This window comes from Gorilla gorilla, chromosome 1 (genome assembly GCF_029281585.2).
Source record: "Gorilla gorilla gorilla isolate KB3781 chromosome 1, NHGRI_mGorGor1-v2.1_pri, whole genome shotgun sequence".
NCBI lineage: Eukaryota > Metazoa > Chordata > Mammalia > Primates > Hominidae > Gorilla > Gorilla gorilla.
This window is the reverse complement of record NC_073224.2, coordinates 103,834,040-103,856,096: the sequence shown is the minus strand read 5'-3', so window position 1 is coordinate 103,856,096 and position 22,057 is coordinate 103,834,040. Positions and strand designations below refer to the sequence as shown.

Here is a 22,057-nt window from a genome sequence, read left to right as displayed (position 1 = left end):
CACACACCACATTCACAGAAAATGAAGATGCAAGAAAGAACCACGGGGAGACAGTGCTCACCCAGAGAACATGTGCAAGGAAAAGCCATTCTCCTAGGCCCAGACAGAGCAAGAGAGCCTGCCGAAAAGACCTGCGCAGTAGAGGAAAAGGATTGAGGGAGGTAAGTTCTAACTCAGAGAGCACACTCCAAGGGCTGAAAAGAGTTGAGATAAGGCCTTAAAAATTCTCCCATAGGTAAAAGAAAAAGTCAAAGTTTCTTCAAACTAATCAAGTGCGTAATTAGGAGACAGTCTGTGCAAACACTGCATACCCAACACACACACCCAACAGTAAATATTTGATCAAAATATCATCTCCCATTATTTCTGTTTGGGGATTCTCTTGAACAATTTCCCTCCACTGCCATCCTGCTTTCAATTCTCTAAATTCCTGGGGGATTGAAGTGACCAAATAATGCAGACCCACAGGGAATCCAAACTTCTGGTTTCTGCTATTTCAAATACCCACTCCCAAGTTTCTCCACTAGACCCCTCTCTTACAAAATAGTCCACAGATTGATATATTAGAATCTCCTGCTATACCTGCCTCCCCTTTCATGCCTCTGGGCACCAGGGAAGACACTGAAAATCAGCAGAAGTACTCAAAAGAAGCCAGATAAGACAATAATATAAACTAAAAATCTAGATTATCGCAACATATGTTACAGACACTGAAGAATGCAATGTTAAAAAACAAAACTTTTACCATTGCTTCCCAGAGAGGTGTGCTCTTCTTCCTCCATCATACCTCTTTCTGCGCCTTTCAGGTCTCATCCATTCATCCATCCATCCATCCATTTATCCATCATGCACCATGCATCAATGCACCCCTATTAAGCACCCTCTCTTCTTTGCTTATAATGTGGTGGACACTATGAAGATACAGACACACAGCACAGGGCTCTGGGTCTCACCCAAGATTATAAAGAACAATTAGACAAGGAAGCATCTAATGAAGGGATGATGGATGGTACAATACCTCACTTACGCCCTCAGAATTCAGAGGAGACAGACAGAATGAAAACAGTAAGAGCTGTTGAGGGTAGGAAGGAGAACTTGGTCCTCTCTGTAGTCATAGCACCTACCACAGGGCTCCCAGGAACTTGCCTGTTCAGTGATGAATACCTAGAGAAGGTGCAGTTTCTAGTGGAAGGACGGTAGGATTTGGCTAGGACAGAGAGCATCCCAGAACTGGGTACAGCAGGAGCCAATGCTGTGGGATCCAGGTGTGCCCAGGAGGGCCAGCCCTCCGGTACATATCTAAGCCCCAGGACCGAGTGGTTGGAAAGCACGGCTGCTCACATCTGCTGTAAACCACAGAAGTTTGGGGGATGGCTCCACTTTTGTGACCTACTTCTCCTAACTCTTTTTCCAAGATATTGCATTCACCAGAAACTCAAGTCTTAGATACAGAAAAACAGTGAAAAGTTAAGTAAATCTTAACTGAACTCCCAGGAAGTGATGTAAAGTTTTAAACATTTCCCCGTATTCAGATATGTCATTGAGCAGTCTCCAAATGTCTCTTTGCTCTAGTTCCATATGTTATCTTTCCCAGATTTCTCTCATATAGGCTCTTACCCTACTTGATTCAGCAACTTAACACGAGGTTCCGTTTTTCCTCTCTAGGCTTCATTTAATTTTCTCTTCTACTAATTATCATAATCTCCAGGTGTGCACGTGTGCATGGATACACCCGTGTGTGCACACATGCTATGAGAGTGAGCAAGCCATAATCTAGAAATGTCCTTAGACAAGAAAAAGACTGCAAGTATGTGACCTTGCTGATTCTTCTTTGAATCCCGTCACACTAAGTTTGGATTCCAGAGCCACCCTTTTGCATGTGACCTGGAACGAATCACATAACTTTTCTATGTCTCACTTTTCTCATCTGTATAGTGGGAAAACAACTGCCTCTTTGGGTTGATGGGGATGGGGAGTGTTCAATGAGACAATGGAAACGAAGAAGAAAACATAGCATGACCCTAGGAGGTGTTGGATAGATTTCAGCTATCGCTTTGATGACTGTTCTCCAGGTCCTGATCAAGCAGCAAGACTGCAGACGGCATGCTCCCCTTATCCCACCAACCTCAGGACATGGGCTCCAGATCTTCAGTGACACAAAGTGTGAGGGAGCAGAGCACATATTGAGGGAAGGGACAAGGATCTGTCAAGTGGAGCAAAGGGTCTGAGCAGGTATTCATGGGGAAACAAGATTTAGTCTACAGTATAAGTACCCCATTTGGTGGTTGCCCTTCTCTTCCAGAATCTTCACCTTTGTGACACCTGCCCACAATGAATCCTGTCCTCAAGGCAGTCCTGGGTGGTTATGGCTCATGGTGACTTTTACCTGTTGCTTTGTAAAGTGAGCTGTGTCTTTTTGAGGCAGGCTATGTTCCCTGGAGGCTTCTGAGATAACCAGACATTTACAAGGCTCCTACCAGGGTAAGATGTGGGGGACTTCTGCAGCACAGACGCACACAACATTCAAAGGAAAATAAGGATGCAACACATCACCAGGAGGAGATGATGCCCACCAGGAGAACACATGAAAGGAAGGGCATGCTGAGGCTGACAAGCCAAGGAAGCACCTACAGGAGCAGGGACTTGACCGACAGGGAAGTTGCCCAGCATTTATGCACATTAGCCTATTGCATGGTGGCTCCATCCTATCGAGGCAGGTGTCATTATTGCCATGACAGATGGAAGACTGAGGATTAGCAAAATCCCTTATTTGCTCATAGTGGTAATGGCCTGTAGGTGGTGGGACTGAGGTTCTAACTCAGTGTGTTCTGGCTCTCTGGTCTTATTCTTTGAAACACAGCAAGTGGTCTTACATTGCTAGTGGCTAGGAGAAGCATAATGCCTGGACCCTGTCCTTTGAGAGTTTACCATCCACCGTTTCACTAGAAAGGCAGAGCTAGGCACGTTCGCAGTCACACACTTACACTTGTATGTACACAAATATACTCATGCACGTTTATACATCATTTGATGTAGACATCAAAATAATATCTACGCCTTACAGACTGACATTGAGCATTGAGAGTAGAAGCTGGGGTCAAGTCCTAGAGGACCCCTGCTGTGGATGCATCAGCCTCGTTATATCCTTATGGTGTGGGGGGCTGCGTAAGCAACCAGGGTGGTGCCAGGGCATGACAAGAAGGGAAGTTGGTGTGGCAGCCATTGGCCACCTATTACAAAATATTTTTAATATTTTTAAAACCATGGATTCAGTAACATCTGTGCAGACCAGCATGTAACTTCTGAATATCAGCCCTGTGCACACTCATTCTTGCACATTCACACGTTTGTCCACATACACTCATATTCCCACAAATATACAGCTCATAAACCCTCACATGAGAGCTCACCACACACCAACACACACTCACATGCTGTCAATCACACTCAAATATGATTACACCCACTGACACACACTCACAGACACCCAGATGCACACACACACTCACATTGTCATTCCCTCTGTTGAGCATGGCCCCAGAACATCAAGTCCAGCTCTACTCCCATGACCTAGTGACTTGTCCTCTCCCCTTTCTCCGGGCCTCTGCCACATTCCAGCAAGGATGTCTCACCATCCGGCTTGAGTGAAATTTCCACAGAACAGAGGTATCAGGATGAAGGGTGTGATGCTGAGGGCTTCGAAGGGGGTATGCCTTCATCAGAGAAGTGCTTGTATACATATTCTCTTTATTCTGCTCCAAACAAAGAAATTCCATGGAAGATGGCATGGTAGGGTGCAGGAAAGAGAGTACCTACACATCTTGGAGTGTGACAGACCTGGGCTCAAATCTCCTCTTCCTAACTTTTGTATTAATCTTGGCCAACTTAACCTTTCTAAGCTAAAAAATGAGAATAACTTGAACTTCAAGTCCTAAATTTGAAGCTCAGAGTTTCTGACAGCAGTGGTGTTCTATCTTTCCCTCATGCCCTCCTCCACAAGCCCCAGGGAAAGGGAACCCCACTGCTAGATGCACATCCTGCTGTGTATGCCCAGGGTGTGGGGAGCAGGGGGACCCCAGCTGGTAATGGATTTCTGCAATGAAGCTTCAGCACTCGGCAGTCAGTCATCCTTTGAAGGAAGCCCTGCCTGTGGGTGCGGCCAGCTTCAGTGTGCTCCACCATCTCCTGCAGGTTTGTACGTGTGCCCTGGCAATCTGACATTCCTGGGGGAATCACAGATGCCTGGCACTGAAGACGCCCTGGGCGTGGCTTATACCCAGCTATGCTGAAACTCCTCCCAGTCACTTTGGGGCTATCAGTTCGGCATGCCATGTTTAAGTGTGTTATTGTTGTCTGGGGGTCTTGTTCATTGTTTTACCCCAGACTCCTGACCCTTGGTATTTAGTCCTCTGTCTTCTGGAATTTTTATGTCAGCTCTCAGGAATTAGACTATACAGCTTCCATCTCACTCTTAAATAAAATAAAAAGGGAACCGTTTTCCCTGTCCTGGGCTCTCCAGGCAGCCCTTTGGCTCAAGTCTCCTCTGCCACCAAGGGCCGATGATGTGTGTGACATGAATGCTCATCTTCGGTGGACTTAGGAGACACTGGAGCTCTGAATGAGGAGCACCGGACAGAGTATATGAGAGCTAAGTATTGTCTTAGTTATTCTGCTGTTCTCCTGCGGGACCCTGGACAAGTCATTCCCTTTTCCCAGTGTCCTCACCTGTACATGACAATGTTGGACTTCCTGAACTATTTCTAAGCTTCCTTCAGTTCTGACTCTGTATGAGGTGACTCACGCTAATCTTTGTGTTTAATCTCTTCGCCTAATGATTCATCATCATGGAAAACGCTAAAAGAGGTAAGCCTGGGGTTGAAGGCCACCCAGATGCTTCTGCATGGAGGCGTAGAGAAAGCTTAGCTAAAACATGCATCTGTATTTGAAGAGCACCCGGGCTTAGGACTAACTTTCCTCCCTCCAGGGAACCAACACATCCACCTTCTGGGGCCAGGTGTGTGTGTGTGTGTGTGTGTGTGTGTTTGTGTGTTTAAGCAGCAATTTACTACTATAAGCAAGACACTATACTGGGATCTTAATACTTATCTTCTATAATATACATTACTACCATATAAGTAAAAAATTTAATTTTGCAAATGAGGAAAGCAAGAACCAAAGAGGTTATAAACTTTGCCATCTGAAAGAGCTGAGAGTCAAATATAGATCATTCTTGGCACAGAAAGACAAATACCACATGATCTACTTATATGTGGGATCTAGAAAGTCAAACTCACGGAAGCAGAAAGTAGAAGGGTGGTTACCAGAGGCTGGGCATTGGGGAAGGACTGGGGAGATATTGGTCAAAGCAATATAAAATTTCAGTTTGATAGGAGGAATAAGTTCAAGAGATCTATCCTACAAGTGATGACTACAGTTAATAATGTATTATACACTTGAAAATCACTAAGAGTAGATTGTGTGTTCTCCCCACAAAAAAAAAATGGTATGTGAAGGTACACATATATTAATTAGCTCAATTTAGCCATTCCACAATTTACGCATATTTCAAAACATTCTGTTGTACACAATAAAGATATACCACATTTGTCAATTAAAAATAAATTAAATAAAATTCCTTTAAAAATTTAAAAAGAAGAAAAAAGTCAACATTAGAGAAACTGGAAGAAGGATATATAAAACTGCTTTGTACTATTTTGCAATTTTTCTGTAAACCTAAAATTATTCCAAAATAAAAATTTGTTAAAAATAACAAACAAATATAGATCTGTCTTTCATATAGGCCCACCCTTTTGACTCTGGTTCCCATGGCTAAGCTGAATATTTTCCAAGCCAGGCAGGGCTGAGGTTTTTCTCATCTACATTTCATTGCACTAGTTGAAAGGGAACTCTGGGTATGTCTAATGCAATGCCTAGATGCAGGTTATGGCCTCCGTGGAGCTGGCCATATCTTGCTCCTCATATGGCCTTTATCTTGCTCCTCATAGCCTGGAGGAAATAAAATATAAATGGTGAAACAAGTGTGCATGCTAGGGCTTCTCTGATGGGAAAGGGTGAGAGGTCAGTGATTTTTAAGAGTGATAGGAAGCAGTAAGCCATATTCCTTTTGTCTTCATTGAATTCTCCATTCCATTCTTAGCATAAGACTAGATTTGGGTGGTGTCCTCTGCCTTGGCACCCTGAGAGCAAAGTGTGTGTGTATGCATGTGTGCGTGTGCATGCATGTCTTCATGCCTGTACATGTGTTCATCTGCGCGTACATATGCATATGTGCATGCTATTGTCTTTGTGAACAATCAGGAAAGTGTCACCAGCAACCATAATCTTAATAGTTTCCCATTGGTTTTCCATCATGCCCTGTTATCAATGGGGCCCCCTGTGAGGAGAGTTGTTAAATTAGAATCTTGGGGGTTTTTTGTTTGTTTTTTAAGATGCTCATTTTGATTCTCCTTAGCACAGTCTGGGAGCAGTCAATAGAATAGTGCTGGCTTTGCCATCCCAGGGGGCAGGTGACCCATGGTTGTAAGGCAGGTAGCAGAGAACAGTGGGTAAAGTAGGAGAGACCAAATAAAACAGCAGGAACCAGTGTCAGATGCATATGAACCAGAGCAACTCCATCTTGAATAGGAGCTGGGTAAAATGAGGCTGAAACCTACTGGGCTACATTCCCAGACAGTTAAGGCATTCTAAGCCACAGGATGAGCTAGGAGGTGACCACAAGATACAGGTCATTAAGACCTTGCTGATAAAACACCTTGAAGTAAACAAGCTGGCTAAAACCCACCAAAACCAAGATGGCCACGAGAGTGACCTCTGGTCGTCCTCACTGCTACACTCTCACCAGTGCCATGACAGTTATAAACGAATGGCAATGTTAAGAAGTTACCCTACATGGTCTAAAAGGGGGCAGCATGAATAATCCACCCCTTGTTTAGCATATAATCAAGAAATAACCATAAAAATTGGCAACCAGGAGCCCTCGGGGCTGCTCTGTCTATGCAGTAGCCATTCTTTTATTCCACTACTTTCTTGATAAACTTGCTTTCACTTTACTCACCCTGAATTCTTTCTTGCACAGGATCAAAGAACCCTTTCTTGGGGTCTGGATCAGGGCCCCTTTCCTGTAACACCAGCACCTTGTAAAAAGATGTACCAAGGCCAGGTAGAGCCTCATGACTCACCTGCAGATGCCGATAGAAGGACACCTGCAGCTCACAAGGGCTGATAACAAGCTCCTTCTATCTCCAGATTGGGCCAAGAAGGGCTCTCTGGCCCAGGGCTAGAAGCCAAAGGAGTCTCTGCAAGAAGAAGACGACTAGGGTCTGAGTGGTAATTAGAGCAGTCCCTGTGAGAACTCTCCACTACCTTAAATAATTTAAAGATAATCCTCTGAGGTTGGCAATGGAAATCACCCCTGAGACAGTATCTGTGGGCCTTCAGCACAATTCATGCTCTCAAGAAATCTCCACTTGGAGATTTCTTGCTAACTGTGGCTTCTTTTTTTCAAAGTCCTTGCTTCGGAACTAAAATGAAGCCAGAGTAGCCTTCAAACCAAAAACATACCAAAGGCTCAGTCACAACCAAAGGTCAATGGACATAGAGGTGATATGTGGCCAGATTATCTGGTCAATAAGCATGGTTTACTCATTTTCAGCACAGGCTTCACTGCAAGGGTGTCTTCCTGGCAAGCCCCTGTCCTGCCTTGACGAGGCCAAAGCCACCATATCCTCACAACCCAGGAGCACACGCAAGCATCTCCCGGCCTTCCAAAGCTAGAACAGCACTTCATACTTCTCCCTGCTCCTTCAACAACAGTGGTTAGTGACGGTGGTGGTTCTTAAAGGGAAAAGATGGCAGAGGTCTTTGCTCAGGTATCACCTTGTCCAGAAGCCCAGGGGAGATTTAAGTGTCCTACAGGCTTCCCTGGGCGATGTCTAGTGGTAAGTTGCACTTAGTTGGCCAGGAATTATCACACTCTGTCTAAATCACTTGATCACTTGTCTCCTTGTCCCAATCTCACCACCTGCTTGTTCCCCAAACACAGGGAGTGACACTTAGAGGTCCTTACAGGTGTACTGATGGAGAACCTGCATGTTCAAACTACGGCTGGGTTTCGGAGGAAGTGGCCTCACCCTAGCTTGGGGGTGGCCGCTTTCCCCAACACAGCCTCTGTCCAAGGCCTGCTCTCTGTACACACCATTTGTCTGTGCAGCAACCCCCTCCTTCTGCACTCTAGCGTCTCTGCGGCTCACTTACTCCCCAAAAGAACCACATGGCATCGGGTGGCCTATGCCTCCTGAGCCCTGCCTGTCCACAAGCCCTGTGCTGGAAGGTGCAGTCAACAGGTGTGGAGAGCTTATGGTTCCCGAGAGAAACAGTGTGACTCAGTCTAAGTTATTTGAGCCAAACTAACTCAGGCTTGATTCATTTACCAGCTACACAACTTGGGACAAGTTACCCTCTCTGGGCTTCAGTTTTCTTACTTACTAAACAGAGGTGTTGCTTCTCCTCCTACAGAGACCGGGGCTACAATGTAGCAGCTGTTTAGTAAATGGAATCCATTGCAGAGAGACCTCCTGCTCTCTTCCCAGGTTGACTTGCCTGAACTCCACTGAACCCTTCCTCATTTTCCACCCCTTGCAATGACTGAAGCCAGCCCGTCTGCATCTAGCCCCAGTGACACCTGTACCTAGCAAAGGGACCAAGGCACTGGTTCCAATGGGGAGGTTACTGGCACCTCCTCCGACAGGAGTGTAGTCCAGCTTGAAAGGCTGTGGGAATAGGAGGAGTGCCAGCTGAGGGCTCTATGGCCCTGTTTCTCTGCCTGTACAGTGAGGTACAGAGATCACTAAGGTCTCAGCTGGGTCCAAGGGTCCCAGGTCCTATGGGTCCTGTGGGTCAGCCAACAGCCTCCTGCGGCAAGAACTCCGCTGAAATTAGAAGCAAGTGCACCGGCTTAGCCCTGCCCAGCAGGTGGCGCTCTGCCCTAACTGCCTGGAGGGCTGACTTAACGTGGTTTGACGCAAGGTTTCCTGGGTCAGAGTGAGGAAGGAGATGGTTTATTTAGCTTCCCAACCACAGGAAAAAGTTATTAGTAGAAAAATGTCAGCTGCTCACAAATAGTTTTTGTCATGTACTGTGTATGCCCAGGCTGGCTTCTCCATATTCCCTTCCCCTCTCTCTCCTCTTGTATCCCCCACTTGTACACACAGTCACATAGGCGTATGTGCACACACACACACACACACACGTGGGCGCATACACACACCTGAGTCGCTGTCTTAACTGCCGGTAGCATACACTGGAATTAAGCACTTACCTTCCCTTTGGCCAGTGTCAAGCAAAACTAGGAGGGAAATCTCCTTGGGAGAAAAAGTCAGTGCTTGTATGTGCCAGTACATCAGTCAGGATAGGCTAAGTTACGCCTCGGTAACCAATGAACCACAAATCCCAGGGGTTTAAAACATAGGCTTATTTATCACCTTTGTTTTTATCCTGCATGTCCACTGAGGATCAGCTGCAGCCCTGCTGCGCATTAATTGGATTTCAGGATCCAGACTGACAGAGCAGCCTGGGTCTGGAACATGGACAGTCCTCCCAGGAGAGAGGAAAAAGAGCATAGTGAACCATGGCTCTTAAGGTTTACGTCTTATGGACAAAGCAAGTCACGTGGCCAGGGCTGCCATCAGCAATGCGGCAGGGAAATGTGCTCCCTGGGGAAGAGGGGAACAGGCAGCAAACTGTTTATGAACAATACGACAGTTTACCTCACCCACCGCAGAGATTGCTGCATTATCTGCCCCTTGGAATTACCGATCCCAGCATTGCCTTTTTTTGAACTGTGGACGTCATCTTAGGCAACCCAAGCAAGCTTTGTCAACTTCTCCTGTGTGCCAGCGGCTCTAAGGCACTGAGTGGAGGGAGGGAACCAAGAGTGAGAAAGATAGGTCCCTGCCTTTAACAGGCTCAGAACTGAGCAAGGAAGAAAAGCTCAGACTGAAAATGAAACATATTAGAGACATGTTTGCCATGGGCCACAGAGACGGAAGGGCCCCAGGGGTGTCTAGCAAACTGCACTGTTCCACATCAGGCAAGCAGGTGTAAATTCTTTACAACCACATCGTGGGAGAGTCTACACGTATATGTACTCTCTGGACTTACCACATATTTGATTTTTCAAACACATATTCATTGTGTATCTCCTATAGGTCAGGTACTTATACTACACATAGGAGTCAATGGAAACTAGGGAATGTTCCTGCCTTCAAGGAGCTCACAGTTAACAGAGGGACAGACCAGGGGATATTCTATTCTAAAACAGTACAATCAGTGCTAGGACAGGAGCTTCCTGAACAGAGATGGGCACCTGGGTAACACAGAATGGGAAATGTTCAGGGAAGAAATGATTCCGTTTCTGAAGTGCTAAGAGTATCAGTCAGGCACAGATTAGGGACACAGTCCAGGTAGAGGGAATGGCTTGTTGGAGAGGAATCTATAGTTTTCTTTCTTTCTTCTTCTTCTACTTTTTTTTTTTTTTTTTTTTTGAGACAGTGTCTTGTTCTGTCATCCAAAGCGGAATGTAGTGGCTTGATCTCGGCTCACTGCAACCTCTGCCTCCTGGGTTCAAGCAATTCTCCTGCCTCAGCCTCCCAAATAGCTGGGACTACAGGCACCTGCGACCACACCCAGCTAATTTTTTGTATTTTTAGTAGAGACAGGGTTTCACCGTGTTAGCCAGGGTGGTCTCAATCTCCTGATCTCATGATCTGCCCGCCTCGGCCTCCCAAAGTCCTGGGATTACAGGCATGAACCGCCATGCCTGGCCCTATTCTTCTTTATTTTAATTTAAATTGTGAGTCTTCTCAGAGTGGGGCCATGTGTGAAGGGCCTTTTATACCATGTAAAAAACTGTGGACTTTTTTCTGAGGCCTGAAGGAGTCACTGACGTGTTTAGGCTTGGAGTGGCTTGTTTACCATGGATACGAGGTATAGTCCTGCCTCTTCCCTTCTCATCCAGCTCAGGAGGAATGAATATGCCACATGGTCTATTTGTATTTCAGCCTACTGACTACATACAAGGCCAATCTCAATGCCCAGTAGCAGCTGCGCAGATCTCTGGGTCCTGGTCCTGAACTCAGTGTCTCAGTGCTCACATGGCACTGTCTGAAACTGATTCTGGCAGACTTTGCTTGATGCAGCTGATTCCCCAGAAGGTTTCCTGGCCAGAGGTCAGGGCACTGACTTGACAGACTGGCCCAGCTTGTGGTATCAACTAATTTGTCTGTTTGATTTGGTTTCTTATCTCAGCCACCATCACTGACCTGAGGGACAATCAGAGCCCCAGCTCTTCATTCCCAGGGCCCAAAGCCTGGGGAATAATCAGGCTCCCCACTGGTTAGTGTCATCAGCAGAAATGTCCTGTTGCCCAACCATCTTCTTCCAGGAAGAGAGCTACTCTTCCTCCATGGCTACTGTGGCTGGTCTTTAGTTGACATTACATCCGCTGAGCTTGGTTGACCAGTGACAAAGATTCTTTGCTTGACCAAACTTTAGTCAGGCTCCTGAAACTTCTTCTAGGCTTACCTGTGTACTTGCTTGTAAATTCAGTTTTAGCCAAGAACCAACCTTACTAAGTTTACCAAGAACCACCCACCCTCAATGTCTGGTTACCCTTGATATCTAATGAGGTTCCTTGACCTCCTCCATCCCCCACGTGAAGTCTGATCACCCTGGCTTATCTTCAGCAAGAATCCTGTTGGGTTTTTTTAGCCACAATTCTTCTTAGCTCTGCTGTTTCCTCTTAGTCACTTTTCATCCACTGACTCCCACCTTGTTCCTTGGCTATAGATTCTCACTTGCCCATGCTGTATTTGGAGTTGAGCTCAAACTCCCCTCTGCTGAAAATCCCATTGCAATGGTTCCTATATCTATCACAATGGTCCTGAATAGAGTCTTTCCTCAACACATGCAACAAGTGTCATTGAAATGTTTTTTCTTTGACACTAGAAATGAAAACCACAGGGAACTCCTAAGAGAAAGCAAGAAAGCAAGAAAGAAAGCAAGAAAGCGAGAAAGCGAGAAAGAAGGAAAGAAAGAAAGAAAGAGAGAAAGAAAGAAAGAAAGAAAGAAAGAAAGAAAGAAAGAAAGAAAGAAAGAAAGAGAGAAAGAAAATTAAGAAATAATTGTCCAGGCCACGTGCAGTGACTCATGCCTGTAATCCCAGCATTTGGGGAGGCTGAGGTGGGTGGATCACTTGAGGTCAGGAGTTTGAGACCAGCCTGGGCAACATGGTGAAACCCCATTCTACTAAAAATACAAAAATTAACTGGGTGTGGGGGGTGCATACCTGTGGTCCCAGCTACTCAGGAAGCTGAGGCAGGAGAATCGCTTGAATCTGGGAGGTAGAGGTTGCAGTAAGCCAAGATCATGACACTATACTCCAATCTGGGCTAAAGCTCGAGACTCCACCTCAAAAAAAAAAAAAAAATCTCATTGTTCAATTCCCACCTATGAGTGAGAATATGCGGTGTTTGGTTTTTTGTTCTTGCGATAGTTTACTGAGAATGATGGTTTCCAATTTCATCCATGTCCCTACAAAGGACATGAACTCATCATTTTTTATGGCTGCATAGTATTCCATGGTGTATATGCGCCACATTTTCTTAATCCAGTCTATCATTGTTGGACATTTGGGTTGGTTCCAAGTCTTTGCTATTGTGAATAAATCACATGGACACAGTAAGGGGAATATCACACTCTGGGGACTGTGGTGGGGTGGGGGGAGGGGGGAGGGATAGCATTGGGAGATATACCTAATGCTAGATGACGAGTTAGTGGGTGCAGCGCACCAGCATGGCACATGTATACATATGTAACTAACCTGCACAATGTGCACATGTACCCTAAAACTTAAAGTATAATAAAAAATAAATAAATAAATAAATAAAAAAGAAATAACTGTTCAGCTCACATGATACACTTCTTAGGGGCTCCTTTGCAAAGCATTTTTTTGTTTTGTTTTCTACCCTTAGCCCCTCACCCTCTACAGGGCTTTCTTTCTTCTACTATACCAGGACCTGCTTTTCTAAATTAGTTGCCAGACAGCCAGCCAAACAGTCGATGTATCAGTTGATCAACCACTCAACCAGCCAGATAGTCAGTTGTTCAGTGAACTGGCCAGTTAGGCAGCTAGTCTATCAGCTCATTTCTTATTTATGCACCCACCTCCTCCCTCCCTCCATCTTTCACTTGCTCACTCACAGACTCACTCACTCAGCAGCATCCTTTAGTCACTGGACACCCACTCACCAACTAGCTAGTCTATTATCTGGCCAAGCACCCGTTTTTACTAGGGTGTAAGTTCTGTCTTGAGCATCCTTCCTACCCTTAAGGAGCTTGCACTCTGGGTGGATATAAAGAGCCACTCCACAGACACCACACGCACATCAGTGTATTAACATCCAGGCACGAGGCCTCTTACAGGTGACAGATGATTGCAGCATAGATCTTCAAGGTAGAAGAAGAGAAGGGAAGGGTTGTGTATATGGTTAGGATAAACAGGGATTGCTACTTAAGCATTGGCTTGAACCTGAAAAGATAAATTAGTCCAAAACACATGCTAGGACTTCATGGGTTCTGCCTGTAAGGCCAAACTCTCAGCTTATTCATTTATATATCATCTACCCATTTATTCATGTGTCAATTTGCTGATTCACATGTATGAAGTGGATATAATATGCGCTTGGTTAGTGTGAGGGTTAGATGAGAAACACTCAAATAGCATAAATTAAAAGCTGTGGATATTGAGCAAAGGAGGGAAGCACATCTTTTGGGAAAGATTGGGGAAAGGGGCCATGGGGAAAGTGGTGTTTAAGATGGTTCCTGAAGACTGAATTTCACTGGGAAATCTGGGAGTAGGGCACCATCACGGATTGAATAGTTCAAGGCAGGAAAGTATGGGCAAGTTCTGGAAATGAATAGTTTTGTCTGGAACTGTCTTAAGGAAGCTAAAACAGGAATTATAGGTGGTGGCAGCTTATGCAAGATCTTTAAACGGTTTATATTCCCTCCCCTTCTTCAAGTGCATGAAGGAGTCTTATGTATACGCTCTAACACACTGCTCCCTGCCTTAGGCTGAATCGGGAATGGTGGCTACCTGCATGCATGTGACCACTCACCTCTCTCATAGCGGACACCATTTACCAAGGAAGGCACTCTTACCCACTGATCCTGAAATCAACCTCAACACCCTCAATTCACTGTCAATTCCACCAGGGTGAAACAAGGCTGCCTTCCCTGACCTAATCATACATTTACAGACTCTTAGCCCTCAATGGAACCTTAGCAATAATGTTGGCCAATCTTTTCACATTGGAAACCAGGAAAATTGAGGCCCAGGAAAGTTAGGGGATGTACCCAAGATTTCACAGCCAGTGAGGGGTGAGTATTCCCAGAGCTATCTCCCTCCTCCCTCGGCTCCCTCCCTGTGTCTCTAACTGCAACCATGTCACATCACAGGAAAGGGGGACTAGTGCTTCAGCTCCATTTGTCCTCCATGAGGCAGATCCTAGCATGCTTCCCAGATGGGCGACTTGGCTACTCACCCCCACCCTTCCACTGCCAGTGCTCAGCTTCCACAGTGCATGGTCTGTGGATGTTCCATGGAGACTAGTGTATCACACAAAGTCCAGGGCTCATTTCCCCCTAAACTCCTAGTACTGCCTAGGGTCTTCTAGAAATGTATCATAGTGGGATGAGGGGTGGAGCGAGGAGGTAAATTAACCACACATTTCTGGAGATTCATCTTCTCACTATTCTCCCTCCAAGGAAGTCCTTCTGTGAAAGGAACTTCCTTTAATATTATCATACAGAATATCTAACATTGGTATCAAAACATCTTCTATGCAAACAGCCTAAATTAGAGGGTGAAATGACTCATATTGCAAATGGACTTCCTACATTAAAAAAAAAAAAAAAAAGCTGCAAGGTCTCCTTAAGTAGCATCTTCCAAAGTGTCTATTGACAGATTGCTAAGTAATTAGTGAAGGGAGAAACACGAAACTAAAATTTTCTAAGCCATGACTGCTGGTTAACTATCAACCCAAAATTACGATAAATCAAATATTACATTATTCTGATTTTATTTTATTTCATTTTTTGAGACAGGGTCTCATTTGGTCACCCAGGCTGGAGTGCAGTGGCTCGATCATGGTTCACTGCAGCCTCGACCTCCTGGGCTTAAGTGATCCTCCTGCATCACCCTTTCGAGTAGTTGGGATGACAGACATATGCCACCATGCCTGACTAATTTTTAAATTTATTTTGTAGGGACAAGATCTCTCCATGTTGCCCAGCCTGGTCTCAAACTCCTAGCCACAAGCCATCTGTCCGCCTGGCTCCCAAAGTGCCAGAATTACGGGCATGAGCCACCATGCCCAGCTAAATCTAATTTTTAAAATGAGATGCTACTTGCTCGGTTTTGAATTTTCACCTTACAAGGACAAGCAGCTAAAATTCAGGAACCCTGGCCCCAAACCTCCACCGTCTTCTCTACTAAGCTTGGTCCTCCTCCCCTAAAACTCTCTGATGATTCACCCAGGATGCTCCTTTTTGCCTTTTCTTCTTTCATTCCTGGAAATGGCATAATAAATATGTTCCATTTGTCTCCAGATGAAGTCATTAACAACCTTTCTTTTCTCCAAAATCCAGAGACAAATAGGAAGATGTGTCTGGATTAAGAGTTAAATTATTAACACTGTCTCTGGTAGGTCCCCTCCCAGTGCTCAGGCCTCTGCCAGTTACCCCATTGTTTGCCTGCAGGGTGGAGCTGGGTTTCTCAAGCTTTGACTCAGCTTCAGAAATGAGTCTTAACTGCACCCTCCCTTCCCTGATGGAGTCACAGGCACGCACCTGCTCTCAGGTGCCTGCTCCCCTGAGCGGGAAGATGCAGAGCCCGGCTTTCTGGTTTTTAATACAGCGTGGTCCTCTGAAGATAAGAGAGCAGATGCAGAACTCCAGATTGGCCAGGACACAGTCCCGTGGCTCGGCTGGGGCAGTGGGACTGGGAGGGGTGACTGCAGAGTCACCATTCCACATAGCTTCCCAGGGCCCACCTTATCTGGAGGGGTTGATTTGAGGGGTGGCAGGAAGTCTCCCCTCTCCTTTGAAAGCGTAATCCACAGCCCTAGCCAGCCAGGGTGTTTGGAAATCAGCTATTACCCATTTAAGAGACTTGGGTGAACCCTCCCTCCTGGATTCTGGATCCAGCGACCATCAGAGCTAGTTTTCTTGCCTATAAAATGTATAATACGATTAGCTTTCTTCATAGTGTGTTGTGAAAACTGCATACGGAAGTGTTTGATAAGGTTTAGTAACTAATAAAAAAGCAGCTGTGTCTGGCAGTGTGAGACAGGGATCAGTGAAGATCTCTTAGATGGGGGAGGGAGGACACGCTAGCGCCAGCGGGGAAAAGAGTACCTGGCTTCCACCGCATGTTCTCACTCATAGGTGGGAACTGAACAATGAGAATACATGGACACAGGAAGGGGAACATCACACACCGGGGCCTGTTGTGGGGAGGGGGGAGGGATAGCATTAGGAGATATACCTAATGCTAAATGATGAGTTAATGGGTGCAGCACACAATCATGGCACATGTGTACATATGTAACAAACCTGCACGTTGTGCACATGTACCCTAAAACTTAAAGTATAATTAAAAAAAAAAAAAAAAGAGTACCTGGCTTCCAGGGAGGGAATCGGGAGGAAGACTGGGGCAAGAAGAGGTGGAGACCACCTCAAGCAGCTTCGTAATTTGTCATCAGTGCAGCCTCTGCTAAGAAGCTGCCCAGTATTTCACTCCTATCAGCTGGCTGAGAGGGACTGTGGTGTCAGGAGACCTGCAATTCAACCCTCGCTTTGACATTAGCCCTCATGTGACCTTGGGGTAGGCATGGCCTCATTCAAAGTTTCAGTTTCCCTCTCTGTAGACTGGCAATAATGTAGCTGACAGGGAAGTCGAGTGTGGAGGTTTTGAAAGGTGTAACATGTTGAATGCACATGAGGTTGACTGGGTCTTGAATGTTTATGATCTATGACACATGGTCCCTTTAAGGCCAGCCATATTTAGGTCTCTATCTGGGGGACCCCTGGGGTATTCTCTGAGATGATAGCTGTTTTATAAGCCGAGTTTTATCACATGACAGAATGCTTCAAAACTAAGCAGGAGTTCTTTATTAATAAAATAAAAGGGCAATGTTTAAATTGGGAAAAATAGGAGTAAAATTCATTGCAGTAAACCCACATGGGTGACTGGGACATGAGGGATGGAGCTGCCCATCTGCTCACAGGCAATACACACATACCAGTGCCTTCGAGGCACCAGGCATATGAAAAGCCTTGGTCTATGTCCATGCAAATCTGTCTTGCTGCGTAGTTTCCTTGTGGAGAGTTCATATCAGCAAGAGCACAGAGGACTGGGGGTATGTGGAAGTGAGGGCTGCAGGTGGAGATGGTGTTCTTCTTGGAGGTGGAATGCAGAACCAGAATCTGGAACCCAGAATATTACATTCTTAGTGTTGCTAGGCTTGGGAAGAGGAAGTGGGGGAGGTCTGGCCTGGAGGGGAAAATTAAGGGGCTGATTAAAGTGAGGCTGACCCTGAAAAATGAACAGTATTCCATCCACACAAGACAGAAAGCTCAGGAGACGTTATTAGTCATGGTCCCCACCCAATGACAGTGACTTGTCAACCATGGAGATGCTGGCTGTGATGATGGAGTGGAAATGAGCCCCAGGCCAGGCACCCACCCAGCTCCACCCTGAGCAGCTGCATGTGGTTGAGCAGGTCCTTTAACTTCTTTGGACCAGCCTCTTTAAACTGTCAGTAAAATTGTCATGAGGATTAAATGAGGTGAGGGATTTGAAAAATGCTTTGGAAAGTACATTAAGGTATTCCTATCATTTCTCGGGCCATCCTACCCCTTCCTCTGGTGATGGCAGTGGTGAGCCCTTGCATGGCCTCTTGTTGGGCAGCATCCTGAGGTCGATCTTTGGGGTAGACGGCTAGAGGTGGACCAGCTTCCCAGAGGCCCTGCCTTTCCCCATCCCAGGGCCTAGGAGGCTAAATGGAGGACCAGGGCTCCTTCCTGCCACCTAGATAAGGCCCTTAGTAGGATTGCTGGATTTAGCAAATAAAAATAGGGCCTGCCCAGTGAAATTTGAATTTCATATAAACTACAAGTAATTTTTGAGTATGTTTCCTGCAATATTTGGAATATACTTATACTTTTAAAATATTCTGTTATCTGAGATTCAAATTTAACTGAATGTCCTGTATTTTATGTGGCAAGTCTACCACAGGGGCCAATTCTATCCCACATTCTGTAACCACCACGAACACTCCTCAGCACCCCGACTCCCAGTGGGCAGATGGGGACAGCACCGCCGTGTGCTGGGGCACCATTCACATCATCTTCTACCTGTGCCCCAGAGAAGCCTCACAGAACACTTCGTGAACTGTCCCCCTGGAATAGGAAGGACACTTGCACTGTGTATTGAGGAAGGGGGATGAGTGGTACCTGGGGCTAGGCATTGAATCATCCAGATCTGAATTCAAATCCCATCTCTGCTGTTTACTACCTGTTTAATCTTTCTCAGCCTCACTTTTTTCATCTGCAAAATGGTAACAATGACACTTTCCCTAGAGGGGCTATGAAGATGAAATGAAATAATAAGCATGACGGGTGGTCCTGGTGCTAGCCTCACAGTGAGTGCTCAAGAAATGGCAGCAATTTGCAGAAAAAGGGATGTTCACATTTTTGTCAGAATTGCCCCAAACCCCATCCTCTCCCTCTTCCTCTTTTTTCTTCAATATTTCTTATAACTGTCTGTCTGCAAACAGCTCCTTCAATTTGTACTATATTTAAAAGATCTTGAATCCCTGAGTTTGAGCAAACACCTTTGGTGGGTTAAATCAGCTCAGGTGCAGAGACTTGGAATGCTGAAAATATATGGTGGGTGGCTTTCATCAAAACAGGTCAGCAAAGCAAGTCCCTGAAGGAAGTGCAGGTGGGAGAAGTGGGTGAGGAATTCCCTGGGAGGTGGTAATCAGGACCACACCAAGTGCCCGGGGCAGGTTGGGGGCCCTATAAAGGCTGCTGGAGTGGCTCTGCCTGTGGACAAGGGCTCAGCCTCCTCTCCTGGGGTCCAGCTTGTCGCCTCTGGTAAGTGGGAACTCATCTGTTCTCCTGGGATTTGTGGGGCGCTTTCCTTCTCCTTTAACTCCTATGAGCCGCTAGGCCAAGATCCTCTTCCATCCTTGGGTAATCAGGGAAGTGACACAAGTCTTCTGACAATTGCGGAAATGGCACACTAATTGGTGCTTATAAAGTTTAATCTCCATTCCGCAACATTGCTCAGTATGACTTATTTTCTGATCATGGGTTTGACTCCCCAGAAAGAAGATTTTTATTGTTGAAGAAGGAGATATTTAGAGCTACAGGATTTTGTAGCAATTCCGAGCCCTGTTTAAAGGTTTCTCACACCCTATTCTGCATTTTGCTTACCAGTAAGCTTTAAACTTTTCTTCCAGGCGTATGCAAACACGTATATTGAACATTTTATTCAATCTTATGCAGCTCTCATGCTTCCCTATTCTGATTGCCACCTCTTTACTTCCTGAGGCCTGCACTTCCCATCTATAATCATTAACTTAGACCATAAGGAACACTGCCTACAAAGATAGCCAGAGACCCTCATCAGAGCTGGGAAGGCTTCAGGGAACTTCCTGACCAGCATCCTTCTAATAAATGTGCTGAGGCCCACAGAAGGCAGGTTGCCCGTGAAGTTAATGGCAGGATGGACCTAGAACCAATGTCTGAGCCTTCTTGGCTAGCGCTCTTTCCTTTGAACATCCTCCTGTCATCCTTTGGCTCCAGTGATCTATTTGGCTGGCCCTCAAGCTTCCCAGTCCTTTGTAGAGGGCTGGAACCACTATCCTATAGCCACATAGGACTTGCCTTAGTCTCCCATGGTGAGTCAGGGGTGGAGCAGGGATTAGAGATCAGGCCTCTGCATTCTTATACACCCCTTCTCCAGCCCGATCTCACACACACACACACACACACACACACACACACACACTCACACACACACACCATGATTCTTACCTGTAAGACAGAGACTGTTTTTGTCCTCTCCTCATGCCCCTACATCCTTGCCCATGCTCGTTGTCTGCATTATCAAAGGGAGCCAGTGGACATTGTCCAGATCTGTCAGCTAAGATGGCATGCTTTGACCTTGTAAAATGTCTGGGCTACTTTTTAACCATCTTTTTAAAAAGAGTGTTAAAAGGCTACTTTTTAACACCCTTCTCATGGTGTCCCTGCCCGGTTTCCTTTAGGCTCACCTGTTCCTAGAGCAATGTCTTCCCAGCAGCAGCAGCAGCAGCAGTGCCCGCCCCAGAGGGCCCAGCAGCAGCAAGTGAAGCAGCCTTGTCAGCCACCCCCTGTTAAATGTCAAGAGACATGTGCACCCAAAACCAAGGATCCATGTGCTCCCCAGGTCAAGAAGCAATGCCCACCGAAGGGCACCATCATTCCAGCCCAGCAGAAGTGTCCCTCAGCCCAGCAAGCCTCCAAGAGTAAACAGAAGTAAGGATGGACTGGATATTACCGTCATCCACCATCCTGGCTACCAGATGGAACCTTCTCTTCTTCCTTCTCTTCCCTCCAGCTCTTGAGCCTACCCTCCTCTCACATCTCCTCCTGCCCAAGATGTAAGGAAGCATTGTAAGGATTTCTTCCCATCGTACCCTTCCCCACACATACCACCTTGGCTTCTTCTATATCCCACCCCGATGCTCTCCCAGGTGGGTGTGAGAGAGACCTCATTCTCTGCAGGCTCCAGCGTGGCCACAGCTAAGGCCCATCCATTTCCCAAAGTGAGGAAAGTGTCTGGGCTTCTTCTGGGGTTCCACCCTGACAAGTAGGGTCACAGAGGCTGGTGCACAGTTTCTGCCTCATTCCTCTCCATGATGCCCCCTGCTCTGGGCTTCTCTCCTGTTTTCCCCAGTAAATATGTGCCTCATGTAATAAATGTGTCTGCTTCCTGGGCTAACTGTCCACTCCCAGTCCCATTCTGTGATTCATTCATTCATTCAGAGGGAACATTTTAGGGAAGTGAAGGTGCAAGTACACACATGCCCGGGAGTTCAGGAAGTCACTCTTATGGACACAGTTACTCTCTGGTAACCAACAATGGGGAAACATATCCAGATGTATCTCAGGTAAAGGAGGACAGAAAACAAGCCCAGCAACTAATTGGCAAAAGTCTAATAGAGTCTTGCATAACTAATGCCATCCAGGGAAGACCAAAAGGGAGGAAAATTTAGCTCCTACCATTAGAAGCCCAGCCCACCTGATGAATGCAGTTTTTTCCTCTTGGAAGTTGTCATTCTGAAAAAGCACACAAAGCATACATAAATGACCTGAGTCCTGCAAAACATTTCTACAGACATGTGCAACTGACTTTTTCATGTATTTGCTTATGTTTTTGTTCATTCATTAACTCACACTCATTCACTTACGTATTCATACTCACTCATCTGATATTTGGCAAGTTCTAGAATGACCTTAGTTTTCCACTCTGCCATGCTGGATTTCCAGAGCTATCCAGAGTCAATTTATCCTGTGTCTCAGTGTACTGTTTGGAAGGCAGTCATTTTCTTACACAGGGAAATATTGTTCCAGGGATGGCCACATACAGAGAGTTTGTACAAAGTATACAGGGCCTGGTTTTGTCAGTTAGTCTGACTTTACACAGCTTATGAAAGAAACCTGTTTTTACAACTGGCTTCCTGACCCTCCTAACCCACGTGTGAGACCAGCTGCCCATATTGGAAAGAAGCGGCAAACCTCTCAGATATAAAGAAAGATAAGTATTCGAAGAAGAGACCCTGAGTAGGAAGAAGCAGCTGAATGGAGTCCGATTTTCTCCCCTTGAGCTTTATTCTTTTCCTGGGATTTAGTCACTCAATTTCAG

General features: G+C 45.9%; 1 protein-coding gene across 4 annotated transcripts; it reads left to right on the top strand.

Moving 5' to 3' along the window:
• The first annotated feature begins 50 nt into the window (after window positions 1–50).
• Window positions 51–21,134, top strand: SPRR4 (small proline rich protein 4). Of its 4 annotated transcripts, none has more exons than XM_019037882.4 (2): window positions 51–161; window positions 20,418–21,134. In XM_019037882.4, the coding sequence occupies exon 2, from the start codon at window positions 20,438–20,440 to the stop codon at window positions 20,669–20,671; it is 234 nt and encodes a 77-aa protein (XP_018893427.1). In that variant the 5' UTR covers window positions 51–161; window positions 20,418–20,437; the 3' UTR covers window positions 20,672–21,134. The 4 variants fall into 4 exon arrangements, with proteins under 4 accessions (XP_018893427.1, XP_004026751.1, XP_018893423.1 ...); XM_004026702.5 differs by lacking the exon at window positions 51–161 and adding an exon at window positions 17,644–17,927; XM_019037878.4 differs by lacking the exon at window positions 51–161 and adding an exon at window positions 18,743–18,782.
• The last annotated feature ends 923 nt before the right edge of the window (window positions 21,135–22,057 follow it).

Bases quoted from the DNA above. Each gene is read 5' to 3' on its own strand.
- SPRR4 (XM_019037882.4), top strand. From the start codon at position 20,438: ATGTCTTCCCAGCAGCAGCAGCAGCAGCAGTGCCCGCCCCAGAGGGCC.